The sequence below is a fragment of the Anolis sagrei genome, chromosome 1 (assembly GCF_037176765.1).
Source record: "Anolis sagrei isolate rAnoSag1 chromosome 1, rAnoSag1.mat, whole genome shotgun sequence".
Lineage (NCBI taxonomy): Eukaryota > Metazoa > Chordata > Lepidosauria > Squamata > Dactyloidae > Anolis > Anolis sagrei.
Genome location: NC_090021.1, coordinates 219,009,635 through 219,034,745, shown reverse-complemented (window position 1 = coordinate 219,034,745; position 25,111 = coordinate 219,009,635). Strand labels below are relative to the sequence as shown.

At 41.9% G+C, this 25,111-nt stretch overlaps 1 protein-coding gene across 1 annotated transcript in view; it reads right to left on the bottom strand.

Moving 5' to 3' along the window:
• Positions 1-4,091: 4,091 nt before the first annotated feature.
• The window catches only part of SNX4 (sorting nexin 4), a 56,066-nt gene continuing 35,046 nt past the window's right edge, over positions 4,092-25,111 (bottom strand). Inside the window, exons 9-14 of the mRNA XM_060775229.2 lie at positions 15,826-15,891; positions 12,353-12,442; positions 11,442-11,541; positions 9,027-9,172; positions 7,118-7,232; positions 4,092-5,856 (exon numbers count right to left, since the gene is read on the bottom strand). Of these exons, the coding sequence (XP_060631212.2) occupies positions 5,809-5,856; positions 7,118-7,232; positions 9,027-9,172; positions 11,442-11,541; positions 12,353-12,442; positions 15,826-15,891 (565 nt within the window). The 3' untranslated portion in view covers positions 4,092-5,808. The remainder of the gene's footprint in view (positions 5,857-7,117; positions 7,233-9,026; positions 9,173-11,441; positions 11,542-12,352; positions 12,443-15,825; positions 15,892-25,111) is intronic.

Sequence of the window (25,111 nt, the reverse complement as noted above, 5' to 3'; positions counted from 1 at the left end):
AATACATATATTTACCTGCAATAGAAATAAGATTAAGATTTGTATTTGAATGTGATATTTTTTTAAAAAACGGACTACATTACAGCACATTTGATGTTTCTATAGTAACAATAACATACTACTCCCTGTATATTCTGTTATATAGATATCTGTGTTCTAGGTAATACACGAACACAGAATGCATTTGAGTTCTCAGTGCCTTGAAACAAGACCTCAAGTGCCTTTTCAGAGACACTGTTTCTTTGATTCAAGGTGTCAGATGTTAGTCTTGTTCATATGACATACACACACATATTCACTTGTCCCTTTTTAAAAAGAATATAAATCAAACAGCATTAATGTTTCAGCAACTGAAATCATAAGTTTTAATCCCCCCAAAATAACATTTCCAACATCTGTTTGGCTACATAAGATGTGAGTTTACGGACTATGAAATATTAGTATCTGAAAGTATGTCTAGAATAAGCTATGCTATCCAAAACTTTTCACATGCATTTCAACATACCATACAATAAAGATATATTCAGCTATTATCTCCTCTCACTGATGTCCAGCTATTTACTGCGATATATTGAATATATTCTGGCTACCAAGTGTTTTTGAGTGAAGTCATGATGTTGGGAAACTGCCTGTATAAGTTCCATGAGAACTATATTCAATAGGAATGACACTCTCTTGTGTGTCTGAAATGTATGTGATCTTTGTTGCATTTAGTCTTTCCAAGGAACATAACCAAAACAATACCCAACATTGTTTTTTTATGTTTTTAAATATATAGACAATTTGAGAAGGGAAAGTTTTTAATCCATTTTAGATTAGTATTGCTATTTTGAAAATCAGGAGACAAGGCAAATCTATAACTTCCCTTTCCTAATTCTATGGAACCTCATAAAATGTGAAGGAGAAAACAGCCCTTTTGATAAATAATTCTGTGCAAAAGGCTCTTTTGTTAATCCTTGGGCTACTCTATACTCTTAAATGGAAAGGTTGGTGTTTTTATAACTTCCAGTGATGTCCCATTTGTGCAAAAAGGATTGTTGAAGTAAACCAGTTCAGAATAGAGTGAGGTTGGAGTAGGGAACATGGAGTTGTTCAGATGTTCTAGACTACAATTCCTATATGACCAAAAATCAGTGATTATGGAAGCTGTGATTTAAATTAACGATTCTTACACTTTGGTCTTCTGGATGTTTTTTATTTCATCTACTATGAAATCTCCCAGCCAGCTTGGTAAACGCTTAGGTACCCTGCGATGCCCGGGTTAGATATTTGGTAATTTGTAATATTATTTAATAGAAAATGTCATTGTTTTGGGATGTTATGAATGGCCCCATTAAGAAAATGTGTAAGGATGTGGGTGGACTACAACGCACATCATGCCTGGTTAATCCCTCTCAGTATGTTCTGTTGGTCATGGGGTTCTGTGTGCCAAGTGTGGTCCGGATCCATAATTGGTGGGGGTCACAGTGGTCTCTGGACGTGCGAGCCAATAGGAAAGCAGCCACAAACCTACCATCTATACTCAAGTATAAGTCTAGCTTTTCAGCCCTTTTTAAGGCAGAAAAAGCTCCCTATGGTTTATACTCAAGTCAAGGTTATTTATTATTTTACCCTTGTTATAATTTTTATTTTATTACATTTACTATACGCTATTGTTTTTATTATTATTACATTTACATTATTTTACTGTATTATTATATTACATTTATTATTTTACTCTATGACATTATTTTCTCTATTATTGTTATTTATTATTTTACTTTATTTATTATTACTACATTTATTATTTTGCTCTATTTATTATTGTTTGTATTAGATATCCATTATTATTCTATATTATTATTATTATTATTATTATTACATCTATTATTTTACTGTCTTTATCATTGGAAGGCTACGTAAGCACATTTACATTGAAGGTTTGAATAATGATGTAATCAAAGTTAGACAGTCTTATCTTAAATTACAGTTTTATGTAAATATTCAAATACATTTAATCCACGGATGCCTCAATTAATGTAATTTTATTGGTATCTATATTTATTTTGAAATTTACCAATAGCTGCTGGATTTCCCACTCTCGGCTTATATTCAAGTCAATACGTTTCCCCAGTTTTTTGTGATAAAATTTGGTGCCTCAGCTTATGTTTGGGTTGGCTTATACTCGAGTATATACGGGTACATGTATTAGATGGGTAGAGAGATAGATGATAAGATAGATAAACTTTAGCTCATCTGGAAATATTTAGACACTAGGGGGCAATATGGATCAACTTTTTTTCCAAAACAAATTCATTCCTGAGGAGCAAGTATTAGTACGGACTTGGGAATGTTTAATTATTCACATAGGTTTTAGATTTATAAAACAATGTATGTGTTCAAATCATTTCAAAAGTACATTCAAATGCTCAACAGCAAATGTGTTCAAATATGTCTGCACCTCACTTGTTCAGTGAATTGATTCACTGAACAAGTGTGGGTAAATGTATTCAAACCATATCTTAAGCAATAAAGTTTGTCTAATCTTTACAGATTTCCATGGCAGACCCTCTGCAAATCCAAGTGAGCACAGCCACTGCCTTATCATTCTCCTTTTACAGCAAGCCCACTGACAATGTCATTTGAGCACTTATATATGTTTTACAACCCTACCACGATTGTGATAGTTGGCATGTTCCTGGCAGCATTCTCCGGGTATTGCAGATCAAAATGTGCTACACTGAGAACATTTATTTTTGGCACCATTGTAACACAAACTCTTAGAAGCTGAGTTCAATATGCAGCAACTATCAAATATGTTGGGACGATAGCGATTCCACAAAATGTGTTGTCGAAGGCTTTCATAGCCAGAATCACTGGGTTGCTGTGAAGTTTTCGGGCTGTATGGCCATGTTCCAGAAGCATTCTGTCCTGTTGTTTCACCCACATCTATAGCAGGCATTCTCAGAGGTTGTGAAGTCTGTTGGAAACTAGGCAAGTGGGGCTTATATATCTGTGGAATGTCCAGGATGGGAGAAAGAACTCTTGTCTGTTGGAGGCAAGTGAGAATGTTGTAATTGACCATTCAGTGCTAAACAGTGAATTGATTCACAATTGCAGCAATTACCCTTACCTCAAGCAGAAAAAGGTTCTTTCTTTCACCCTGGACATTCCACAGATATATACACATCACTTGCCTAGTTTCCAAAAGACCTCTCAGAGATTTCACCAACTACTTTGGACACAACAGAAAAAATGGTGAAAAGCTATGCATGAGATTTTCTACTACTGAGTGCTCAATATTTCAACCAAGGTATTGCAGTGCTCTCTCAGTGACCTTTAATGACAAACTGTTTTTCTTATTTATTTTTTTAATCTTCAACTTGAAAGTGTGTTAATCTCAGGTAATAAAATCTACTTTAGCAAATCTCTTATGCCTGGTGTGCTTCCAAGTATAACTTGTCGAAAGTAATTGTTATTTTCTTTTTGGAGGACATTTCTAATTGTGACTGCTGACTTCTACCATTCTGACCAGTTCCAGCCAACTCCAATACAGATAATTTTAGTGTCCTTTGCCTTTCTTCAGTAGTTTTTGTGTTTGTGTGTGTGAACAAGTACATCTTTGCAGGAATATTCATTTAGTAGGTTACCTTGAACAAAAAGTGAATTTTTAGGAATTTATATCTTTTAAAAGAAATGGAGCTACAAAGTGGAGTTCACGACATGCGAGTGTGGAGAAGAACAAACCACAGGCTACCTATTACAATGCAGTCTGAGTCCTGCCACATGCACAATGGAGGACTCCTTATAGCAACATCAAAGGCACTCCAAGTGGCCAGCTACTGGTCAAAGGACATTTAGTATAATGCCAAGTTTTTAACTTTGTGTTTTTAAATACATTACAATGGTACCCTCAATTCGCTTCTGGCACGATAAAAAAGGAAGCATATTTGAATATCTACAAAACAGGGCAGGTTTTGATGCCCAGATCCTTTAAACATTTACCTCCTTTATAAAAAATGGCAATGCAACATACAATTAGTAACAAGACAATGCAAATTAAAAGCTAATAGTAGTAGCTCTAGTAGTAGCAATAATAGCAATAATAGTAATAATAATATAAAGTGTAGTTTTATTTGGCATATTTGGCACAAAGCTTACAAGAACCTTTTGATCCCTTCTCAATTAAATACAGTTAGCAAGAAAAAAGGCATACTAATACACTTAAGTTATTAAGCTTATTAAAGAGGGGGAAAGGCACTAGGAAGATCAAGTGCATGGAAAATATTGACTCCAAGTGCCTAGTGGTATTAAATTAAGGCACAACTACTCTAGGAAGTTTACTATAAAAATCTAACTTTGTAGCTGCTTATTGTTTTTGGAATGTACAAGTTTCAATTCTATCATTTAAAGGACTCAGATGCCATGGTTCTCTGAAATGGAATGATCTGACAGCAAAAGGTGGCTTTAGCTAAGTAGACTTCCTCATGGAAACAAAGATGTAACTATTTTAAAAATTTAGTCAGTAATCTGTACAAAAATAATAATGACATAAGTTTAGCTGAAAATGTTTCACATAGAAAAACTGGCTACATGATTTCAGCAAGAAATAAGATCTGATTCTGGAAAACGAACAGATTAAAATACTAATAAAGTATTACCATGTGAAAAAAAAGTAAACATATACAAGATAAAGGAGTTCTATTAACTCAAGAGGCTTTGCTACAATTATGTTTAACTTGATCCATCCTTACCTCAGGTAACATCTTTAAATGGCACTATGCAGGAGAGATGAATGAATGCTAAGTTTCTCTTACAGCTAGGAATCAGTGCCTTGCATTTTAAGATTCAACTGTATTAACAAGGAAGCTTTCCTTTTTAAAATGTTGTACCAAAGAACAACAAACAGTTCATTCTATTAGTTTCCCTTAAAGTAGACAAAAGTACAGTAAACAAAATTAATGTAAAAATGTAAGTACAATTCACATTTGTGTGGCTACATGTGCAAAGCAAAACTGATTAAACATAATGGAATTCTTCTGGAAGTCACCACTGTTAGTATTCAAAAGAGGGTACCTTTTTATGCCCAGTATAATCATCTTGAAAGAACAATTAATGTAGAACCAATACTTATAACCCTAATGAATGATTTGTAGTAAATTTAATTTTTTTAACTAAAGCCAGTAACTGTTTTATTTACTTGCTAATTATACAGTCCTCTACTGGTAAGTAAAAAACTTTTAGAACGGATTCCTATCAGTTTAAATTTTTGATCACAGAATAATTATATTGTATATTACATAACATTCAATAATGCATGTTATAAAGATAAAGTTCATTCAGGGGAAAACAATTTTTTTCTCAGAGATAAACAAAACAAGTGATTATGGATTTGGCTGAAATGCAAAACATAATTTTGTGGCAAAATATATAGAAAATTAAAAGAGCCCCTCCTCCAATAGTCCGCGTGACAAAGTTATAAATGTGAAAGAGCAATGTATGAAGGGGCACCTGGAAATGATGTCCATAGTGCAAAGACCAGTGGTTCGAGAGCCTAGTACGGTGAACAGTTTCGAGAGTATGTCCGAGCCAACTTGGGATCCTCCTTATAGCCTTCCTCCAAGAGAGAACTACAATGTTCAATTTGCTACTGCATGCAAAACAAGCCACAAAGTGGCCATTGAAGAACAGAGACCAATTCTTTGTGCCCTACTTTCACAACTACACTGATTCCATGATTTAGTCATGTAGCAACGCATAAGCCGCGTTCATGCATTTGTGCTTCTGTGCTCCGGCATTTTGCCAAGAAGGGCCGAGGAGTTCCATGTATCACATCTTGCTAAAACATTCCTTTGCATTCGTCCAAACTTGAATTCCCTTAATTAACAAAAGAAACAGGGGAAAAAGAGAAAAAGTGGTTGTTGAATTGAGCCTTTACAACAGGCAGTTGAGAAAAAGCAAATGTCAACATCAACACATAAACAAATGAGAGTGACGCTGGGGTTATATACCACCGTAGAGAATGTAATCTTGCATATGTACCATAGAATGCATGACGTAATCTTAAATATAAACATACTTACTTACATAGCCTAACTTTATAGATCACAACTTTCCAAACCACGTGTCACATGAACATAACAAGAAATGACAAAAATCTTAGAAATGTATTTTATTATCTTACAAATCCTAGATTTTAGAAAATATGAGTAAACGTTTATGAGATATGTTGTGACCCCATGCATTTTGTCCGTATCTCTTATAAGGGGTTTGTTTTAACTTCCAGTTTGCTAGTAAAACAGAATTACTGTGTTGCAAAATGGTGCATGCCTAAAAACGTGCGGCAGCCATGATACTAACAGGAGTGGAGCGCAGGGAGCATACAACTCCTTTGCTGCACCAGCTCCACTGGCTGCCGATTTGCTACCGGGCTCAATTCAAAGTGCTGGTGTTGGCCTTTAAAGCCCTAAACGGTTCTAGCCCAAGCTACCTATCCGAACGTATCTCTGCTTATGAACCCACCAGGACTCTAAGATCTTCTGGGGAGGCCCTGCTCTCGATCCCGCCTGCATCACAGGCACGCCTGGCGGGGACGAGGGACAGGGCCTTTTCTGTGGTGGCCCCTCGGCTGTGGAACGCCCTTCCCATGGACATTAGATCAGCCCCTTCGTTAATGGTGTTTCGAAGAAAACTAAAAACCTGGCTGTTCGAACAGGCGTTCAGTTAAACAATGCAATGTACACGATGAATATAGGAAACGGAATTATGGAAGACGAATTGGATCACGATTCTAGTTACGAGATGTTAATGTGTTGTTATTGATGTGTCATTTTGTATATTTGCTGTTAATGGTTTTTAAATTTTGTATGCTGTTGGATTGACTTTTGCTCTTGTTGTAAACCGCGTTGAGTCGCCTATAAGGCTGAGAAATTGCGGTATACAAGCAAAGTAAATAAATACATAAATAAAAAGTGCATCACCAATGTAAAATGTTTGAAAAGCTTTGTTATAGATGGTAGCAAACAGCAAGGAAAACAAGAAACCTCAATGCTTTGTTTTCTGGGAATCAAAGCACTCACATATTATTATATCTGAATGCTTTGGCCTCCCCTTAAAAGAGTTTGTCTAACAAACCGACCTTTTTGCACATACTGATCTGCATCACAGCATAACTGATCAGGGCCTCTTTCAAGTCATGGTTCTTCTGCTCTTTGAAGCGTTCAATATCAGCCCAGGCACTTTTCATAAAGTCTCTGAAAAAAGTGTAACCAAATTAATGCAAAAATTAATGTATCATCAAGTTCAAGCCATGAACTCAAATGTATTGGATAAAGAACTGGCCACAAAACAAGGACATTTTATTACTCATAAAAAGGAGCTGTATTCCAGCACAACGATAGTCTCTTTGCACACTTACTGCAATTATTTACAGTGAACCTAGCGGTTTAACATAGCCAAACATCCCACTCAAGTTCTCCATTTTGTTGAATTGGTATCAATTTTACTGACATTTTCCAACATGTCGAATATGAAACCGGGGGGGGGGGGTGTCATTAAAGTTAAACACAAACATAAAATAATTTGTTTTTCTTATGTGGTTTGATTAACTATGCTGCCTAAAGTTCATTTGGTAATTTTGGCAATTTGCTCCTTGGAATCTTAATTTGTTCTTGGAATTACATATTTTATCCCTGTGGCTCTTGAAGTGTGGAAGTACAGATATTTTTCTTCCAAAGCAGTTAGATGGATTAAAACAGAATAAATTATTAAAACAAAAAAAATCACTTCCTGTTGGGGGAAAAAGCTTCTTATGGGTTAAAAACAGCCCAGGAGGACAAGGTCTCTTTCACCCAGGGTGCCTGGGATTATTTGGGAACAAAAAATATGGGTTCTGGGGGGTCCACATGCACTCCATGGACCACACTTTCCATGCCTCTTTTTTTAGTCATCGTAAGAGTCAACCCATTACTTTGCTCAACTGATAATTCAAGATGGCGGAGAGTGAAACACCCTGATAACCTCGCTCCGTGGGTTTCTTACTAAGAACTTCTACTTTGCTCATCAGGAGGCACTCTGCTACTGATTCTTATGGCCAAAGGAAACCATTAAATAATTTACTCTTCAGGATTATCAACAGTATTTATCTTCTTCTTAGCACCAGCTAATGGTAAAGAATTCTGAGAGGTTTTTTTTCCATAACATTTATAGTCTAAAGCAGAAGAGATTACTGAAATAATGTAGAACCCACAGCCCCCAGTAAATTTAAACTGAATTGGGAGTTTATTTATTTAGAAGATACACACACACACACAGAGTAGAGTCTCGATTATCTAACCTTTGCTCATCCAAGGTTCTGTATTATCCAAAGCAGTCTGCCTCCCACCCAGATCCACAGCTGTTTCAATACATTGCGGTGTTTCGGTGCTAAATTCCTAAATAGAGTATGTTACCATGTACTGAGCAGCTTTTTCTGTTGATTTGTTGTAAAACATGATGTTTTGGTGCTTAATTTGTAAAATTATAATGTAATATGACATTTAATAAGCTTTTCCTTAATCCCTCCTTATTATCCAACATTTTTGCCTCTCCAACATTCTGCTGGCCCATTTATGTTGGATAAGGGAGACTCTACTGTATGTATATTCCATTTTAATTATCTGAGTTTTGCTCTGTCTAATGTACTTCTATTCAGTTGTGCTACTATAACTTTTTCAACTTATTCCCTTAACACAGAACACACAAAAAGCCTTTAATTGTGCACCTGTTACTATGACCACCTGAGGAGTAGTTAAGAATGTGCTGTTTTTGCCCATGACATGAAGTTTTTGATGGCATTCATGAACACCAGAAGTACAAGATATGTTCAAGAAGTATCCAACCACAATTTGTTGTGCATAAATAAAGCTAAGGAGGCGTAGTTTGGTGCACGTATGTAGGTGACCCTAATGCTCATATAATTATTTAAAAAATTGCAACAAACAAATTCCTAGGCATTGTTTTCCTGCCTTTAATCACCTACAGTTTCATCAAATAAAACCAGCAACTACCGGCTCTCCAGGTTCTTTGCTTTAAGCTGCTCCTCTCCTTCATGTATTTGCTCTTCTAGCACCTTTATCTTTGCTTCTCTCTGTTCAGGAGTTTCCTGGCCAAACAACTTACTGGTCATTCCCTTCAAGGAAAATGTCTTCACAGTCTGAAAAATAAAATAAATGTACACCCTAAAGAATATTTTTTTTCTCCAACCAAACACACTGGATGTCTAGATGCAAGAAAAGGTAGAGAAGGTCAGATGGCACCTCTGTTTTAAAAAAATTATCTGAACAAATTATACATTTTCCCCTGTCAGTACTCTAAGTAGCTCTGGGTGGCATTCATAAACCTTCTGTTTCCTTACAACCAGCATACAAAGTCATTTACTGAGACTGTGTGTGACCGACCCAGAAATACCCAATGAGCTTTGCAGCTGGCAGTGTCTCCCTAAATCAGAGCTTTCCAAACTGTGTGTTTGCTGAAGTGTAGGTGTGTCATGTGAACGTAACAAGAAACCTCTATGCAAAATAAGCAATGAATAAAATATTTTTAAAATAAATAAATGCAAGGTTTTTATATGATATGTTGTGTCTCCAAATATTTCACTATTACAGTTAATGTATGTGTCATGTTTCTTATAAAGGGTTAGTTTAACCTCCAGTTTGCTGGTAAAACTGAATTATTATGTCGCAAAATAATGCATGTCTAAAATGTGTGTCACCAACATGAAATGTTTGGGAAGCTCTGTCCTACAGTAATGTGATGGTTTAAGCCATAGTATTGCTCTGCAAAGCTGGGGTGAAAATTGCTGGAAGAAACATTAACAACCTCAGATATGCAGATGACACCACTCTGATGGCTGAAAGCGAGGAGGAGCCTTCTAATCAAGGTGGAAGAAGAAAGCGCAAAAGCTGGGTTGCAGCTAAACATAAAAAAAACCAAGATTATGGCAACAAGAATGATTGACAACTGGGAAATAGAGGGAGAAAATGTGGAGGCCGTGACAGACTTTGTATTTCTAGGTGCAAAGATTACTGCAGATGCAGACTGTGGCCAGGAAATCAGAAGACGCTTCCTTCTTGGGAGGAGAGCAATGTCCAATCTCGATAAAATAGTAAAGAGTAGAGACATCACACTGACAATGAAGATCCACATAGTCAAAGCCATGGTATTCCCTGTAGTCACCTACGGATGTGAGAGCTGGACCTTAGGGAAAGCTGAGCGAAGGAAGATAGATGCTTTTGAACTGTGGTGTTGGAGGAAAGTTCTGAGAGTGCCTTGGACTGAGAGAAGATCCAACCAGTCCATCCTCCAGGAAATAAAGCCCGACTGCTCATTGGAGGGAAGGATACTAGAGACAAAGTTGAAGTACTTTGGCCACATCATGAGGAGACAGCAAAGGCTGGAGAAGACAAATATGCTGAGGAATGTGGAAGGTAAAAGGAAGAGGGGCCAACCAAGGGCAAGATGGATGGATGGCATCCTTGAAGTGACTGGACTGACCTTGAAGGAGGTGGGGGTGGTGACGGCCGACAGGGAGCTCTGGCGTGGGCTGGTCCGTGAGGTCACGAAGAGTCGGAGACGACTGAACAAATGAACAACAACAATTGCTCTGACATTAACACCATCTAATTGTGGGCTGGTCCATGAGGTCACGAAGAGTCGGAGACGACTGAACGAATGAAGAACAACAACAATTGTCAACAGAAGAATATAGATTTTTCACATTGTTTATTAATTCAGATGGTCCTCCATACACTCATACACTCCATCTCTTGTGCTGGTATCCTAATCAGTGTCAAAAATAAGTACCCACTATGCCCTCTAGGGGACATTTTTGCCATGTTTAGGTGATACTTAAAAAAAAAAAAAAACAGGAAGTAAACCAGAAGTGACTTCCAGTTCTAACAAAGGCTTCTCTTGGATCTAAAATGGCAAAAACCATGGCAAATTTCCCTCCAAACCAGAGGACCTTTTGGGGGCAAAGTTGTTTTGACTTTTGGAGTGAGACTCTCCAAGGTCTCCTAAACAGTTAACATGTATCCTCAGCCTTCCATAATTGCCCACATCTAACACAAAGTATACATAATCCTCCTTTATTCAAATTTGCTGCGTTTCTCCCAAGCCAGTGAGCATGTGAGGCTGTGTGCTCATCTTTTCAAAGAAAGCTCTCCCTTTCTCCTATCTCTCTCCAAGTGCAAAACCAGCACTTTCTACAGTAGCATACTACATGCTTTTTTGGACATGCTATAGATTTCTACTGCATGGACAGCATTAATCTCAGTCAAATAAATCAAGAAGATGCATAACTTTCATAAGACTCTTCACGTGCCTCCTGTCGGTGAGCCATACACGATGTCATTTAGGTTAAGAAACTGGCTGTCTTTTAAGATTTTGGAGAAGAAAGTGGAAAAAAATTAAGCTAGGCTTACTCCTGTTGCCAATTCCTCACACTGCTGTTTCTTCGATGTCAAATCTTGAGCAGCTGTTTCCAACTCATACTGCAGAAGTTCATGCTTCTTGCAAACTGTCCTGAAAATAATCAATGCGAATATATTGTATCAAAAAGTTTCCTCATTGTGCCTGCTATTTTTGTTTAAATAGGTTGACTTTAAACTTATTCATCAGGATCGAGGAACTGATATGCCAAACCTTTGACTATGGCTCCAAATGTTCTATTCCTTCATATTTGACAAATGTATTTTGTACACACACACACACACACATATTTCCACACACACACACAAACTCATGTATGCATTGCATAGGTTTTGTGGCCAAAATTATGGATTTTGATATGATCATTAGATCCTTAAAAAGTGAAAGTCTTTTCGGTCTTTTTTACTAACATTTCTAGACTTATCCATGAATTTATTTAATGTAATAATAAGTAATAAAATTTACTGAAGTAAAATGGCACCCCAAGGGATTTCATCACCATTAGGTGAATTATCAGTTTACTTAAAGTGATAGAATGCTCTGAGGTTCCTCCTCCTGTGCTAAGAATGAAAAAGTCAACACTGCTCACTTAACACAACAGTCTGTGATAAGTAGACCACCACAAGATCCCAGACATTATTTATACACATTAAGAGGTAATCTTTCCAACACATTTATTCACAGATTTTTGGATAGTATATAACGTCTAATACAGTGGTTCTCAACCTGGGGTCCCCAGATGTTTTTGGCCTTCAACTCCCAGAAATCCTAACAGCTGGTAAACTGGCTGGGATTTCTGGGAGTTGTAGGCCAAAAACATCTGGGGACCTCAGGTTGAGAACCACTGGTCTAATACAATACTTAGTTACAATCACAATAATTTCAGATTGTTCAAATTGCTTACCGAAGTGCTTCTGCATAGAAGAGATATTCTTTCAGCTGGTCAGCATAATGCTCTTCCTCTTCTAGTATGTCATCAATAGACGCTGCATATCTGTCAACAGAGAAGGTGGGATAGTAAGTTCCCAGAACTGATTGGGCCAATACATAGTCATAAATATATATGTTTCCTTTACACTCATAGCTAAATATAACATCAACAGAAATGCCACCTTAATGCTTCCAGTGTTGCTACAATAATAAATTGTGAAGTTTTCTTCCAAAAAGGGACACTCTCCCCAAGTAAATGTCAAGAATATTTTATGGATGTCATTCAGTCAATGTCAAACTGTACTACACTCCACCTGCTAATGAATGCGAGGTGGTGTAGGCTATTTCATATAATGAAATTGCCAATATCACCTCTAAATATTCCTTGCTCATGAAAACCCTATGAAATTCATGAGGTCTCCTATGTCAATAGATGACTTGAATACACATTTACATAACAACTAAATAATGGAGGGGGTAACACAACCTTTAACAAGACAGATACATGGTTATTTTGTGCCAGCCAAGAAAGTAGTGAATTATTTTGGTGGTTTGCCTACTGATCAAAGATTATGCCATTAAATACGTTCTTTAAACAATTTAGAATGGCCTGGAGTAATATGGTGCTTTGCAAATTAGAAAAGCTTCCCAGCTACTATCTGGAATTAAAAGTGTTGACATTAAAAAAACTTGATATAACATACAGCATCCCCAGGAAGGCAGCCTATTCTGTCCTGGCAGATACCTATCCTGCTCCCATTATGCTGACTGTCCTGAGGTGGTGAATGGGCACTACTCCTCTGTCGTTCCTGTTTGTCTCTTTACTTATGACCAGTCCATGTGTTGGCAATCTCGTCTTTGTCAATCAATCAAATTTGTCTTTGCAGAAGTCAGACGCCAAGCCCATCCTACAGAGAGTCGTGGGCATATGGCAATTTCCCCTTAAATGTACAGGAGATTCTTCATCCATAGAGGTTTCTATCCCTCAATAATCATGGCATGAGGGAAGAATTGCTAGGACCAATCAATTTATTATTATGAAATCTGCTGACCTAGCAAGGATTTAAAAGCACATCTAGGATATCTGTCAAGCCCAGTTAACTGGATCCTGACCTGGATGGATAATCACAGTTTGACTTAGATGATCATAGGTACTGATGGTTTTTAATTATTTAAAGTAGTCATGAATTATTGGAAAACTCTATTGTAGTAGGAGAGAATATGTTTCTGCTTTGATTTCATTGTTGGGTCCAAATGTGAAGATGAAAGGCTGCCTTAAGCAACACTGTTTACTTCACATACTTAACACTATTTACTTTAGACTATTTCAAGCTGCCTTAGTTTATCCTGCTTTACTTTACACTACTTCATCTTATTGGGCAGAGGACAGGAAGATGCTTTAGATCCTTGATGGATCAGCTTGACTTTTAGTGAAAGAGTAATATTCCTAACCATGTTCTCAACCTGTATAACTGGGATGAGTATAGCTATCATCATCTTTATTATCATGAGAAGAAAAGTAGAACTACATATTAAAAGATCTTTTAAAATGCTCCTACAAATATATTTCCTTGTATTTATGAAGTGTCCAGATCTCAAGAGATTTACTGAGGTCAGCAGAAACCTTTAGAGCACACTGATAAAGCAGCATTGTAACACAGCTGGACTCAATCTTTCATCTAGAAAACACCCCGGGGAGCTGGAGTTTTGGCTTGGAAATGTGCTATAGTGCCCTGCTACTATTTCCATTAAGCAAAAACAGCCTTTCCCCTCACATCTCTCATGGAACAAAAAGCTTGCTGGTAAAGCATTCCCCTAATCTTACTGTATGTTTTTTTTTTCTTTTTAGAAATAAAACATTGTCTCCCATCACCTTTGCAAGTTTACTGTGGCATATTCAAGGAGTAGGTTATGGAATACAACATGTAAGTCTGTGTTGGAAACTTGAGTGGAAAAAATAATAATTTGCAACTTACAAATCTTATACATTCAAAAATATAGCACCCTTCACAATGAAGGGGAATTGGGATCCTTGAACATGGGATAACTTCGCCCTTTAAGCATTGAGGTAATCAAAATGTTTTACATATGCTCCTATATTACAAATTGGGGTGATAACGCAATACGCTCTACGTGGGGTTGCCTTTGAAGACGGCCCGGAAGCTTCAAATGGTCCAGCGTGCAGCAGCCAGGTTGCTAACAGGAGCGGCGCTCAGGGAGCACACAACTCCTCTGCTGCGCCAGCTCCACTGGCTGCCAGTTTGCTACCGGGCCCAATTCAAAGTGCTGGCTTTAGCCTATAAAGCCCTAAACGGTTCTGGCCCAGCCTACCTATCCGAACGACTCTCTTCCTACGAACCCTCCAGGAAGTTAAGATCATCTGAGGAGGCCCTGCTCTCGATCCCGTCTGATTCGCAAGCACGCTTGGCGGGGACGAGAGACAGGGCCTTCTCTGTGGTGGCCCCTCGGCTGTGGAACTCCCTGCCTAGGGATATTAGATCAGCCCCCTCCCTCCTGACCTTTCGTAAGAGAGTGAAAACCTGGCTCTTCGAGCAGGCATTCGGAATCCCGGAATAGATAGTCAAGCTTGAGATGGAGAATGACCCAGGAACGGCCAAGACGATGAAATGGACGAGGATTGGAATGAGAGGATATAGCTCTTTTAAAATTGTTATTGCACTGTATTGCACTGTCTTTTTTTGTCTAATTGCACTTAACTGTTTTTGCTTTTGTATTGTATTGATGGCATCGAATTGTGCAGATATGTAGACCGCCCTGAGTCGCCTGCGGGCTGATATGGGCGGGATATAAGTGACGTAAATAAATAAATAAATAAATAAATATCTAGGAATCCTGCAAACAGATGGCCAAGGAAGCACTTCAATCTGCCTACCATTAACATCCATCACTGTGGCAGAAAACATTTTCTCCAATTTTAACAAGTTTATATAAGGGGGCATTTTAATTTTGAGTGAAATTTCGATTTAGATGAATGCAAATGCTTTCATTATTAGATATGCACAGGACACACTCTCCCTTGCAACTGGAGAACTGAATAAATGAAGTCTTTCAAAGTAAACCCTATAAGTTTATAGCACATCTCTGGAATAACGCAAAGCTACTGCTATCAAACAAATCTGGAGTGCATTAAGTTTTGATTCTACCAGTTTCTGGCACAGTACCACAAAGGAAACACTGGATAGGTGCCAACTTCTTCTACAGTTTCAAAATAATAATAAAAAAGAAATCTCTTTTAAGTCACTAGGGGCTCTTTCAGCTACTTAATGGAATAGATTCTAAACCACCCCAAACTAGAAGCCAAAGAAATATTTCACAGCCTACAGTGATATCCTTCAATACAAGACATTTTTCCAAAAATTAGATTTTCCTATCCCCTCCCCTTCTTAAAGTCTGGTTTCCATCAACTCTCAGATAGTCAGCACTTACACATCCATGTGATGACCAGCACTCTGTAGTCCATCCCCCATTTCCTTCTCTATTGCACTCCATTCACTAAAGAAGAAAAAAGTTAAATAGGAAACATCACACATGAAGGGTGAGGAAGTTAATAAGCTGCATCCTGTTAAGCGGGTCCTCCCCAGGTGAAGCTATATGCAGAAGCCACCAAGTTATACTGTTCTTTGCTAAGCTGCCTGAAAGTAGTAGTGCTCTATTCAAAACATGAATGTAAAACATACCATCCTATCTCTAACATCTGTATGCATTAGAGAGCCTTCAGAATAAGGTTTGTTTGTATATCTAAAATTGAGAGGTAACATCACCTTGAATTATAGACCTAAAAATAAAATGCCTTCCCCAGAATTTTATGTCTTGCTTATTTCAAGATTCTGCTTCACCAAACTTTCAGATACAAAGACAGTATTATGGAATGTAGGGTATGGGGGGCTTTTGTCCTTCCTAAAGTTACAATATCTGTGCTTTTCCCCACTATTTACTGAATATGCAACCATAATGATGCCAACTAATTTATCTAAGAGGGTGCCTATACTCAAGTTGAAAGCATTATCAATATATGACATAGATCAAACAAATAGCTTTGTAGTTAAGAATTGTGCTGTGGTGCATGTTATTAATTTCCAGGTGACTATTACAAAAATGCCTAACACAGATACATGGCATATGTGGGGAGTGGTACTTTTATTGCTGTTTAGGTCAAGAAGAATGACAGAATTTTAGTCATGACCAAAATACCTCCAGATTCAATTTTAACTAGGAACCAACATGGTATAGTGTTAGGGTTGATGTGGAACTGGTGGAACAGGCTTAAATTCCTACTTAACCATACATTTCATCACACTATTCCCTCCCAGACTAATTTCCTCCTAGGATTGTTGTGAGAATTAAATGATGAAAACCTGATTTTTTAAAATGAAAACCAGATTCTTTAAAATTAAAATAAATCAATAACGAGACAAAGCAGAGAAAGTCAATGAAAACATTTTTGCATGAGGTCTAACAAAACTTGTAGTAGTGCTTAGCCACTTGTGTTTGCCATGCACAGGAAGGAAGGAAGGAAGGAAGGAAGGAAGGAAGGAAGGAAGGAAGGAAGGAAGGAAGGAGCAGGACAGTGAATATGGCTCACCCCTGAGAAATACAGGGAAGAGGGCAATTCTGACTACAATATGAGCGAATGCAACAGAATCAGAGAGAGTAGTTCTCCATCTTGGATTCAAATCTGGGCCAAAGAAAAATCTGTGGGCCATGTCTTTACCCTATTTCAGTTTCTGAGTGATGATTTATGAACCCAAAAGGCACCAATACATATCTGGTTTCATACTGAGAAATGTACATTAAGAAATGGAGAGTCCTCCAATGCAAAGCCACTGAAAGTGGTGATTCCTGAACACCTATCAGTCCTTGATGATTTTCCAGGGAAAAAAAAGAAACACATAGTTGTAATGTGGCACAAATATGATTCCAGTCCCTGGCATCTTGAGCAAAAAAAATCTGTGAGTCCCCCATACACACAACACTCCCCAAAACCATATTGTGAAGTATATAATCACAGAAGATTATTTTCCTTTGTATATTATCACCTGATCTGGAACAGGATTTTGAGGTGGCAACTGCCTTTCAACTTTGCATTAATAATCCTCCCAAATCAACAACTTTAAAATGTAGAGATTCTTATTTATTGATTTTAAATCACATATATATTTGTTTTATGTGCGGTAATATCTTTGTGAATATTTATATTGTTTTGCTTTGAATTTTACACTGAAATTTCAGTAATGTTTTTTAAGCGAAACTGCTGAAACTAATACAAAAATCTTGCAAAAACCCCTAACCCAGTCTGAAGGAAATGAACCGTTAATATTGCCATATTCAACAAGAAGTAAATACAAGTGACACTGATACAGTTAATTCTAAAAATTCAAAATGCAGAGAGATGCAGCTGAAACTGATTAGCCTGGTGGTTTAGATTAACTATTTATAGAACACAGAAGATTTCATAGTATCAGAGTCAGATTCTTTAATTTTCCAGTGAGATGGGAAAGTTAAGCCCCAAACCAGGCAAACAAATCATACACCAAAAAAACATTGCATTTGGGTCGTCTTAAAACAAAGGAACTTTGAAAACTATCATTACATAGATGCGTTTTTTTATGATGGTGACTTTTTGTTCTTAAAACACCATCCTTTGTCTCCTTGAAAAGATGTAAGGAATCAGTCACAATCAATGCAAAATTGCCATAATCAAACCAACCTTGGACACATAATATGCAATGGTGACTAACCATTGTGGTCAGAAACTGGCTGTGTTTTATTCTGCCAAAGTGTAAGACATAGTCAGAACATTTAACATCAGGTGTGTTGGCAGTTCTAGAACAGGTTGAGGAATTATAAGTTGCTTACCTGTAACTGTAGTTTCCTGAGTAGTCACCTGTGAATCATACATGTGGTATTTGCGCCTGCGCAATACAGCTTTTCGGAACCTTCTAGAATCAAAAGTAACAATCAAACCCCGGCTAGACCCGCCCACCCTTCCCCCGAGTATAAGTAGCCCGTGGGCGGGGCTAGCCAGCAGTTCTCTTCTGCCGCAAAGCAGTCAGAAGGCGCGGCATGAACTCGAGGGGAGGATGGGCGGGTATGTATGATTCACAGGTGACTACTCAGGAAACTACAGTTACAGGTAAGCAACTTATAATTTCCTGTCGTAGTCACTGTGAATCATACATGTGGTAGACTAGCGAGCTAACAAAAATGGATGGCGGGCTTCATGCCAGCGCCGAAAACAGAACCGCTCTTCCGAGCTGAGAATCCCGTGCAGAAGCGATGTCTAGCTTATAATGTCCCACAAAAGAAAGGGGGGATGTCCAAATTGCCGCCCTGCACACTTCTTCCAGGGGGATGCCCTTCCAGTGAGCAGTGGATGTGGAGACCGCTCTCGTAGAATGTCCCCGCACTGGGGGAGGCAATTCCTTGCCCACCATTTTGTAACAGAGTTGTATAGTAGAAACAATCCAGGAAGATAGTCTTTGCGACGAGACCGGTAACCCCAACATGTCCGAGCGGTACTTGATAAATAGTCTAGGGGACCTCCTAAGAGGTGCTGTCCTATCCACATAAAAGGCTAAAGCCCTGCGGACATCGAGGAGATGTAAGTTCTTCTCCAGGGAGGAAGTCGGGTTCTGGAAGAAAGCCGGTAGGATCAATTCTTGGGATGTGTGGAATCTAGTGGCTACTTTAGGAAGAAAGGCTATATCGGTGCGTAAGACCACCTTATCTTTATGAAACCTTATATATGGGGGGTCAGCTCTCAGGGCGCATAGTTCACTAGCCCTCCTTGCTGACGTGACGGCCACTAAAAAGGCCGTTTTCCATGAAAGATAAGGAAGGCTGACCCCTGCCAAAGGCTCAAAGGGGGGTTTCATCAGTGCATTCAGAACCAAGTCTAGACTCCAACCCGGAATTACTGGGGCCACCGTAGGCCTGGTGTTCAATACACCCCTCATAAATGTCTTAACCCACGGGTCTGAGAAGCAGGAAGGAAGGCCATGCTTCCTACGGAACCAAGAAATCGCTGCCAAGTAGCATTTCAAGGAGGAATGCGACAAACCCATCCCCAGGAGATGAACCAAAAAGTCTAAAATCAGAGGAATTGATGCGGTAACAGGGTCAGTGTCTCTGGATTTGGCGTAGGAGACAAACCGGGACCATTTGTAGAGGTAAGAGCGTTTCGTGGACGATCTATGAGCCGCCTCAATGATGGTAAGAACCGATTGCGGCAATTTCGAGGGGAAAACTACACCGCCGGAAGAATCCTCCAGGCGGTGAGTTTCAACTTGTGCACCTCCGGGTAAAACACCCGCTCTTGCTGGGAGGTGAGCAGGTCTGTCCTTGGTGGCAGTCGCACAAACCTCCCCTGAGCTAGTTGTTGAAGGGGGGCGAACCATGGCTGCCTGGGCCACCAGGGCGTTACCAGGATGCAGTGGGCTCTGTCTTCTAGGATCTTGGCCACCACCCTCAACAGGAGTGGGAAGGGGGGAAACGCATACAACCTTTGGGTTGTCCATGTGTGAAGGAATGCGTCCCCCAGACATCCGTCTTTCGGGGATGCGTGAGCCCTCGCACAATACCTGGGGCATTTCGAATTGAACCGGGTCGCAAACAGGTCTATGTCCGGGGTCCCCCAAGCCCTGAAAAGTTTGTGGGCCTCTTCCCTGTTCAACGACCACTCGTGGTGCGTTAATGGGCTCCGGCTGAGGGAGTCCGCCAATTGGTTGAGTTCCCCGGGCACATGGGTCGCTATTAGATGGATGTTCCTGTCTATGCACCATTCCCAAATTCTGATGGACAAGGTTAAGAGTGCTCGGGAATGTGTCCCCCCCTGTTTGTTGATATAAAACACCACCGTGGTGTTGTCGGTGAGGAGATGTATTACTTGGCCTGCGACCACCCTCTCGAAGGACAGTAGCGCTCTTTCCACGGCCATCAGTTCTAGAATGTTTATGTGTAGAGCGCTTTCTTGTGCTGACCACGTGCCGTGAGCCACGAGCCCTTCTGAATGCGCGCCCCACCCTGTGAGGGATGCGTCTGTCGTGACCGTCCTTGTGGCGCGTGGAGCGTGGAAGGACATTCCCGAGCAGGCCCACGAAGCGTCCATCCAGTATCGTAGGGAGGACAGGACCCACTGTGGGGGGCATAGGCGCATCGTGGGACTGTCCAGCAGCGGATTGAATCTGGACAGGAACCAGGATTGGAGTGGCCGCATACGCAACCTGGAATATCGGATTACAGACGTAGTCGAGGCCATGTGTCCCAGCAGAACTTGGAGGTGCTTGGCGGAAACATGCCGTGCTGTGATGGTCTGCAGCGCCAGGTCGCGGAGGTTGGTGAAACGGTCTGCTGGAAGGGATGCCGTCTCGGAAACCGAATCTAACAGTGCCCCGATGAAGTGGCTGCGTTGGGATGGCACCAGAACAGACTTTTCTCGGTTGACGACCAGGCCCAGGGACTGCAAGAGAGACAAAACCATGGAAATATTTGTTTGGAGCTGTTGGCGGGACCTCGCCACAATCAGCCAGTCGTCAATATAAGGGTAGACCGTGACGCCCTTGGTCCTAAGGTGAGCTGCGACTACGGCCATACACTTGGTGAAAACCCGGGGTGCGGACGAAAGTCCAAAAGGTAAGACATTAAAACAATAAGTTTGCCCCGATACCCTAAATGCAAGAAACCTGCGGTGGTGAGGGGCAATGGAAATATGAAAGTAAGCGTCTTTGAGGTCCACAGTGGCGAACCAAACTCCTCTAGACAAAAGAGGGGTAATTGAGGCAAGAGTTACCATCCGAAATCTTTTGGGCTTAATATGTTTATTAAGTAAGCGTAAATCTAGAATGGGACGCAGCCCACCACCGCGTTTGTCAATCAGAAAGTAACGCGAATAAAAGCAAAACGAGCACGTGCTGGAGTCAACTAACGAGATCGCCCCTTTTTGTAACAACATATTAACTTCATCTAGCAACTGAGGGGAGGTACGCGTGTCCCTCACATGGCCCACTCTAGGCAGGTCCTCAAACTCTATAGAGTACCCCCCAAATACAATCGACAGGACCCAGGTGTCAGAAGTTATCACAGCCCACTGCGCACCAAAGGGTGCGAGCCTGTCCAGAAAAAAGGGCAATGGACCTGAATGAGGTGACGGTAGCGGAACCATCTCAGGACTAGAGAAACAGTGCGGAAACGGGTTTGCAACTTGGGAGTTAACCTCAGGGATGGGTGGTGGGAGCTGAGAAGAATTGGCATTCGTCCTTGTACTGTCATCAAAGGCGCTTCCTGGAGGCGCCTGAAGCTTTGGCCTTTCCTTGGAAAGGTTGAGTCTTTGGCTTTTGGAAGTAAGGGGTTCGCCTTCCCCCCTGGAATCTAGAGTTTCCCCCAGACCTATTTCTAAAAGGACCTGGGGAGCTCCCGTAGGGCCTTCGGTAGGAGGAAGGGGGCTGCCACCTATTCCTGGGCTGGGGATACGGATGCCAAGTATAACCGAATTTTGACGCCGATTGCCTGACGTCTTGTTTTTGTTTCATGCGGTCATCCGTGTTAGGGTTGAAGAGGCCCTCCTCGTGGAAGGGGAGATCTTCCGCCAAGGCTTTTCCCTCCTCAGAGAGGTTAGCCGCCCGCAGCCACGCGTGGCGTCGTATTGATGTAGCTGTGGCGAAGAGGTTGCCCGCCGTCTCCGCCATGTGCTTCGCGAAGTCCTTTTGGATTTTGGACAACGCTAAAGCCTCACCATGTAAAGCTTTTGGGAGGCGTTGGGCATCCTGCGGGAGAGATTCGATATGGGGCAACATCCTATTCCATAGGAACGTTTGATATCCACTCATATACGTCGCATAATGCGACATACGAGTGAACAAACTAGCTGAAAAATAGGCCTTTTTTCCTAGCGTGTCCAATTTCCTGCCCTCCCTATCTGGTGGGGTAGTCACAGAGTTCTTGGGACGTTTGGTTTTGATGACTTCAGCCACCACGGTGTTCGGCTTGGGAGGGGCCACCACCCACCTAGCGTTGGACAATTCAATTTTATACATGGTGTCCAAGCGTCTAGGAACTGCCGGCACAGAAGATGGCGGCATATCTACAATCTTCGCTAATTTCAGAAGATAGGGCAGCATTGGGAGGGTCGAGGAGGGGGTGGCGTTCTGTTCCTCGGATGGGAACATCGGATCTTCTATGTGCTCGGGTGGCTTCGGGGCCGGGATGTCCAATGCCTTTATCATGCGTTCTATAAGTGCTGCGAACTTATGGAAGTCGGGGGGCAAGGCGGAGGGATCATCTGCTCCCATCTGTTGTTGGGGGTCCAAGGCCTCAGCATCTGAGCCACTATCTCCCAACTCTATACCCTCTTGGGCTGGGTCCCTGGGGGTCCCTATTGGGGTGACAGGCAGAGCCAATTCTAGTTGGGCAGGATCTGCCCCCTCATTAGACCCTAGTAACTCATTCGTAGCATGGTGCCCCACAGAAGGTCTACACAAAGAGAGGTCAACACAATCAGCAGGTCTACACAATGAATCAGCATAAGCATCAACACAATTATTGTCTCCATTAGGTCCAGCAGACGGTCTCTCTGTAGGTCTGCATAGGGTGTAGTCAACACAGTCAGTGTTTATGAGCCTGTTAGAGGGGGCCCGAACTGGACCACTGGCAGTACCTGTTGGCAAGGCAATGTTCGCTGCCGGGGCTGCCCCAGTCTCTGCGGGGACCGATGTAGTGGCTCGGATAGGGGCAGCTGTCTCGACACTGTGGCGCAGGGCTCCAGTTTGTAGGTTGCCCAGGACAGTCGCTGCACACGTCGGTTGCATCTGGAGCGGTACCGGGGCTGGGATAAAGACCAGCTGTCCAGATGGTCCCATCTGCCAGTAGCCTGGCGGTTGTACAGGCCTGGGTCTATAGCGCCTCTCCGACCGAGAGCGCGAGACCCGGGAGCGCCGCCGGCGTCTGGAGCAAGCCGAGGAGGAGGAGGAAGAGGACGAGGAGGAAGAGGTTGAAGAAGGGGAGCGACGGGTGGAGCGCCTTGACCTCGGCCCGCCTCTTGAAGAGGAGTGGTATCGTCGGCGCTGCGTCCCCTTACTCCTTCGGGATGGGGAGCGGGAGCGTCTCGGGAGCCTCGTTGAGCGGCTAGATCCCTGGGGAGGGGAAACCCCTCCCTGGTCCCTCTGGGAAGGGGGCGTCTGCGCAGCCGCAGGGTATGGAGGAGGCGCCTCCCCTGGGACCCCTCCCGCCGTTGTGGGAGGAGTCAAGATCATCGAAGCCGGCTCCATGGATGGAAGAGCTTCTAGAGCGCTTGGTATCGGGGAGGACTCTTCTCTAGCCAAGGGCGTCTCGGTAAGCAGGGGAGCGTTAAATATGCCCCCAAAGGCTTGGCTGCCGGACGGGATGGGCTCTGCCGAGACCGCGGCTTCCCCATGTAGCGATGGCTCCTCCAGGTGAAGATCGCCTAGCCCTTCACGGGAAGGCTCAGTGGGCCTCAGTCTCTCAGGAGGTGAGAGAACCGGCATCGCTGGCGTGAGTGAGGAGGCGGAGCTCAGCTCTCCCTGGGCCGGGTACGGGGAGCGTATCGGGGCTTCCCCTGTAGCCATAGAACTCGTCGCCAGAGGGCGCCCTTGGCTTTCCTGAGGCGTCAGGAGAGAAGGGAGGGTGAGAGCGGCTGAGGAAGAAGAAGGAGGGTTTCCCGCCCTTTTAGATGCCGCCTTCTTGACAGGAGCTTTCTGGCGGCCATCTTTTGGGGCGCTATCTTTGGGCGCCTTCTGCTTCTTCTTCGCCGGCCCCGGTGGCAAGGTCAAAAAGGAAGCCGCGGAGGTCGCTGACTGGGACCTCTGAGGTGCGGGGACTGGCGGCAAGAGAGCCCTCTCATAGAGCGCAGCCTTAAGTCGCACCTCCCGGTTTTTCCTCGTCTGAGGAGTAAAGGCCATGCATATGGCACACGATTGAGTCAGGTGTCCCTCGCCTAGGCAAGCCAGGCAGAGGGAGTGCCCATCCATGTCCGGGTAAGTATTTGGGCACTTTAGGCACTTTTTAAAAGAAGTAGTGGCCATCGTTCCGCCCAAAGGGATAGTCGACAGTCCGGGTCAAAACCGTAAGTGAAGCAATCAGTCCAAGGGATCAGGCAATATCGTAGTCAAACGGTCCGGTTCACTAGCAATCAGTCCAGAGGATTAGGCAATAACGTAGTCAAACAGTCCGATTCAAAGCCAGGGAAAATAGTAAGAATGCTCGCAAGGAGAGAGGTTCTCAAGCTGTCTTGCTGAAAAGCGCGGAGAAGAGAACTGCTGGCTAGCCCCGCCCACGGGCTACTTATACTCGGGGGAAGGGTGGGCGGGTCCAGCCGGGGTTTGATTGTTACTTTTGATTCTAGAAGGTTCCGAAAAGCTGTATTGCGCAGGCGCAAATACCACATGTATGATTCACAGTGACTACGACAGGAAACCTAACCTTTCACAGCTACAGTTATTTTCTTTTTCAGATTGTAGCTGTATCTCATGTCCAAAGTGCATTTCCTGCTTGGAAATAGCAAGTTATTTTGTGAAACCCAAGGAAAGGAGTTCCAGATGCTTCCGGCAGCATTTACTGACAGGAGAGTAAAACACATTATTTAAGGGCCTAACTGAAAATGACAAAAATGCAATTCCAAGTGACACAAATGAAAATGGCAGGTGTAAGGAAGGCCATAAGATCTCAGCACCCAGAAAGGATATTTGAAATCTTTGTCTTC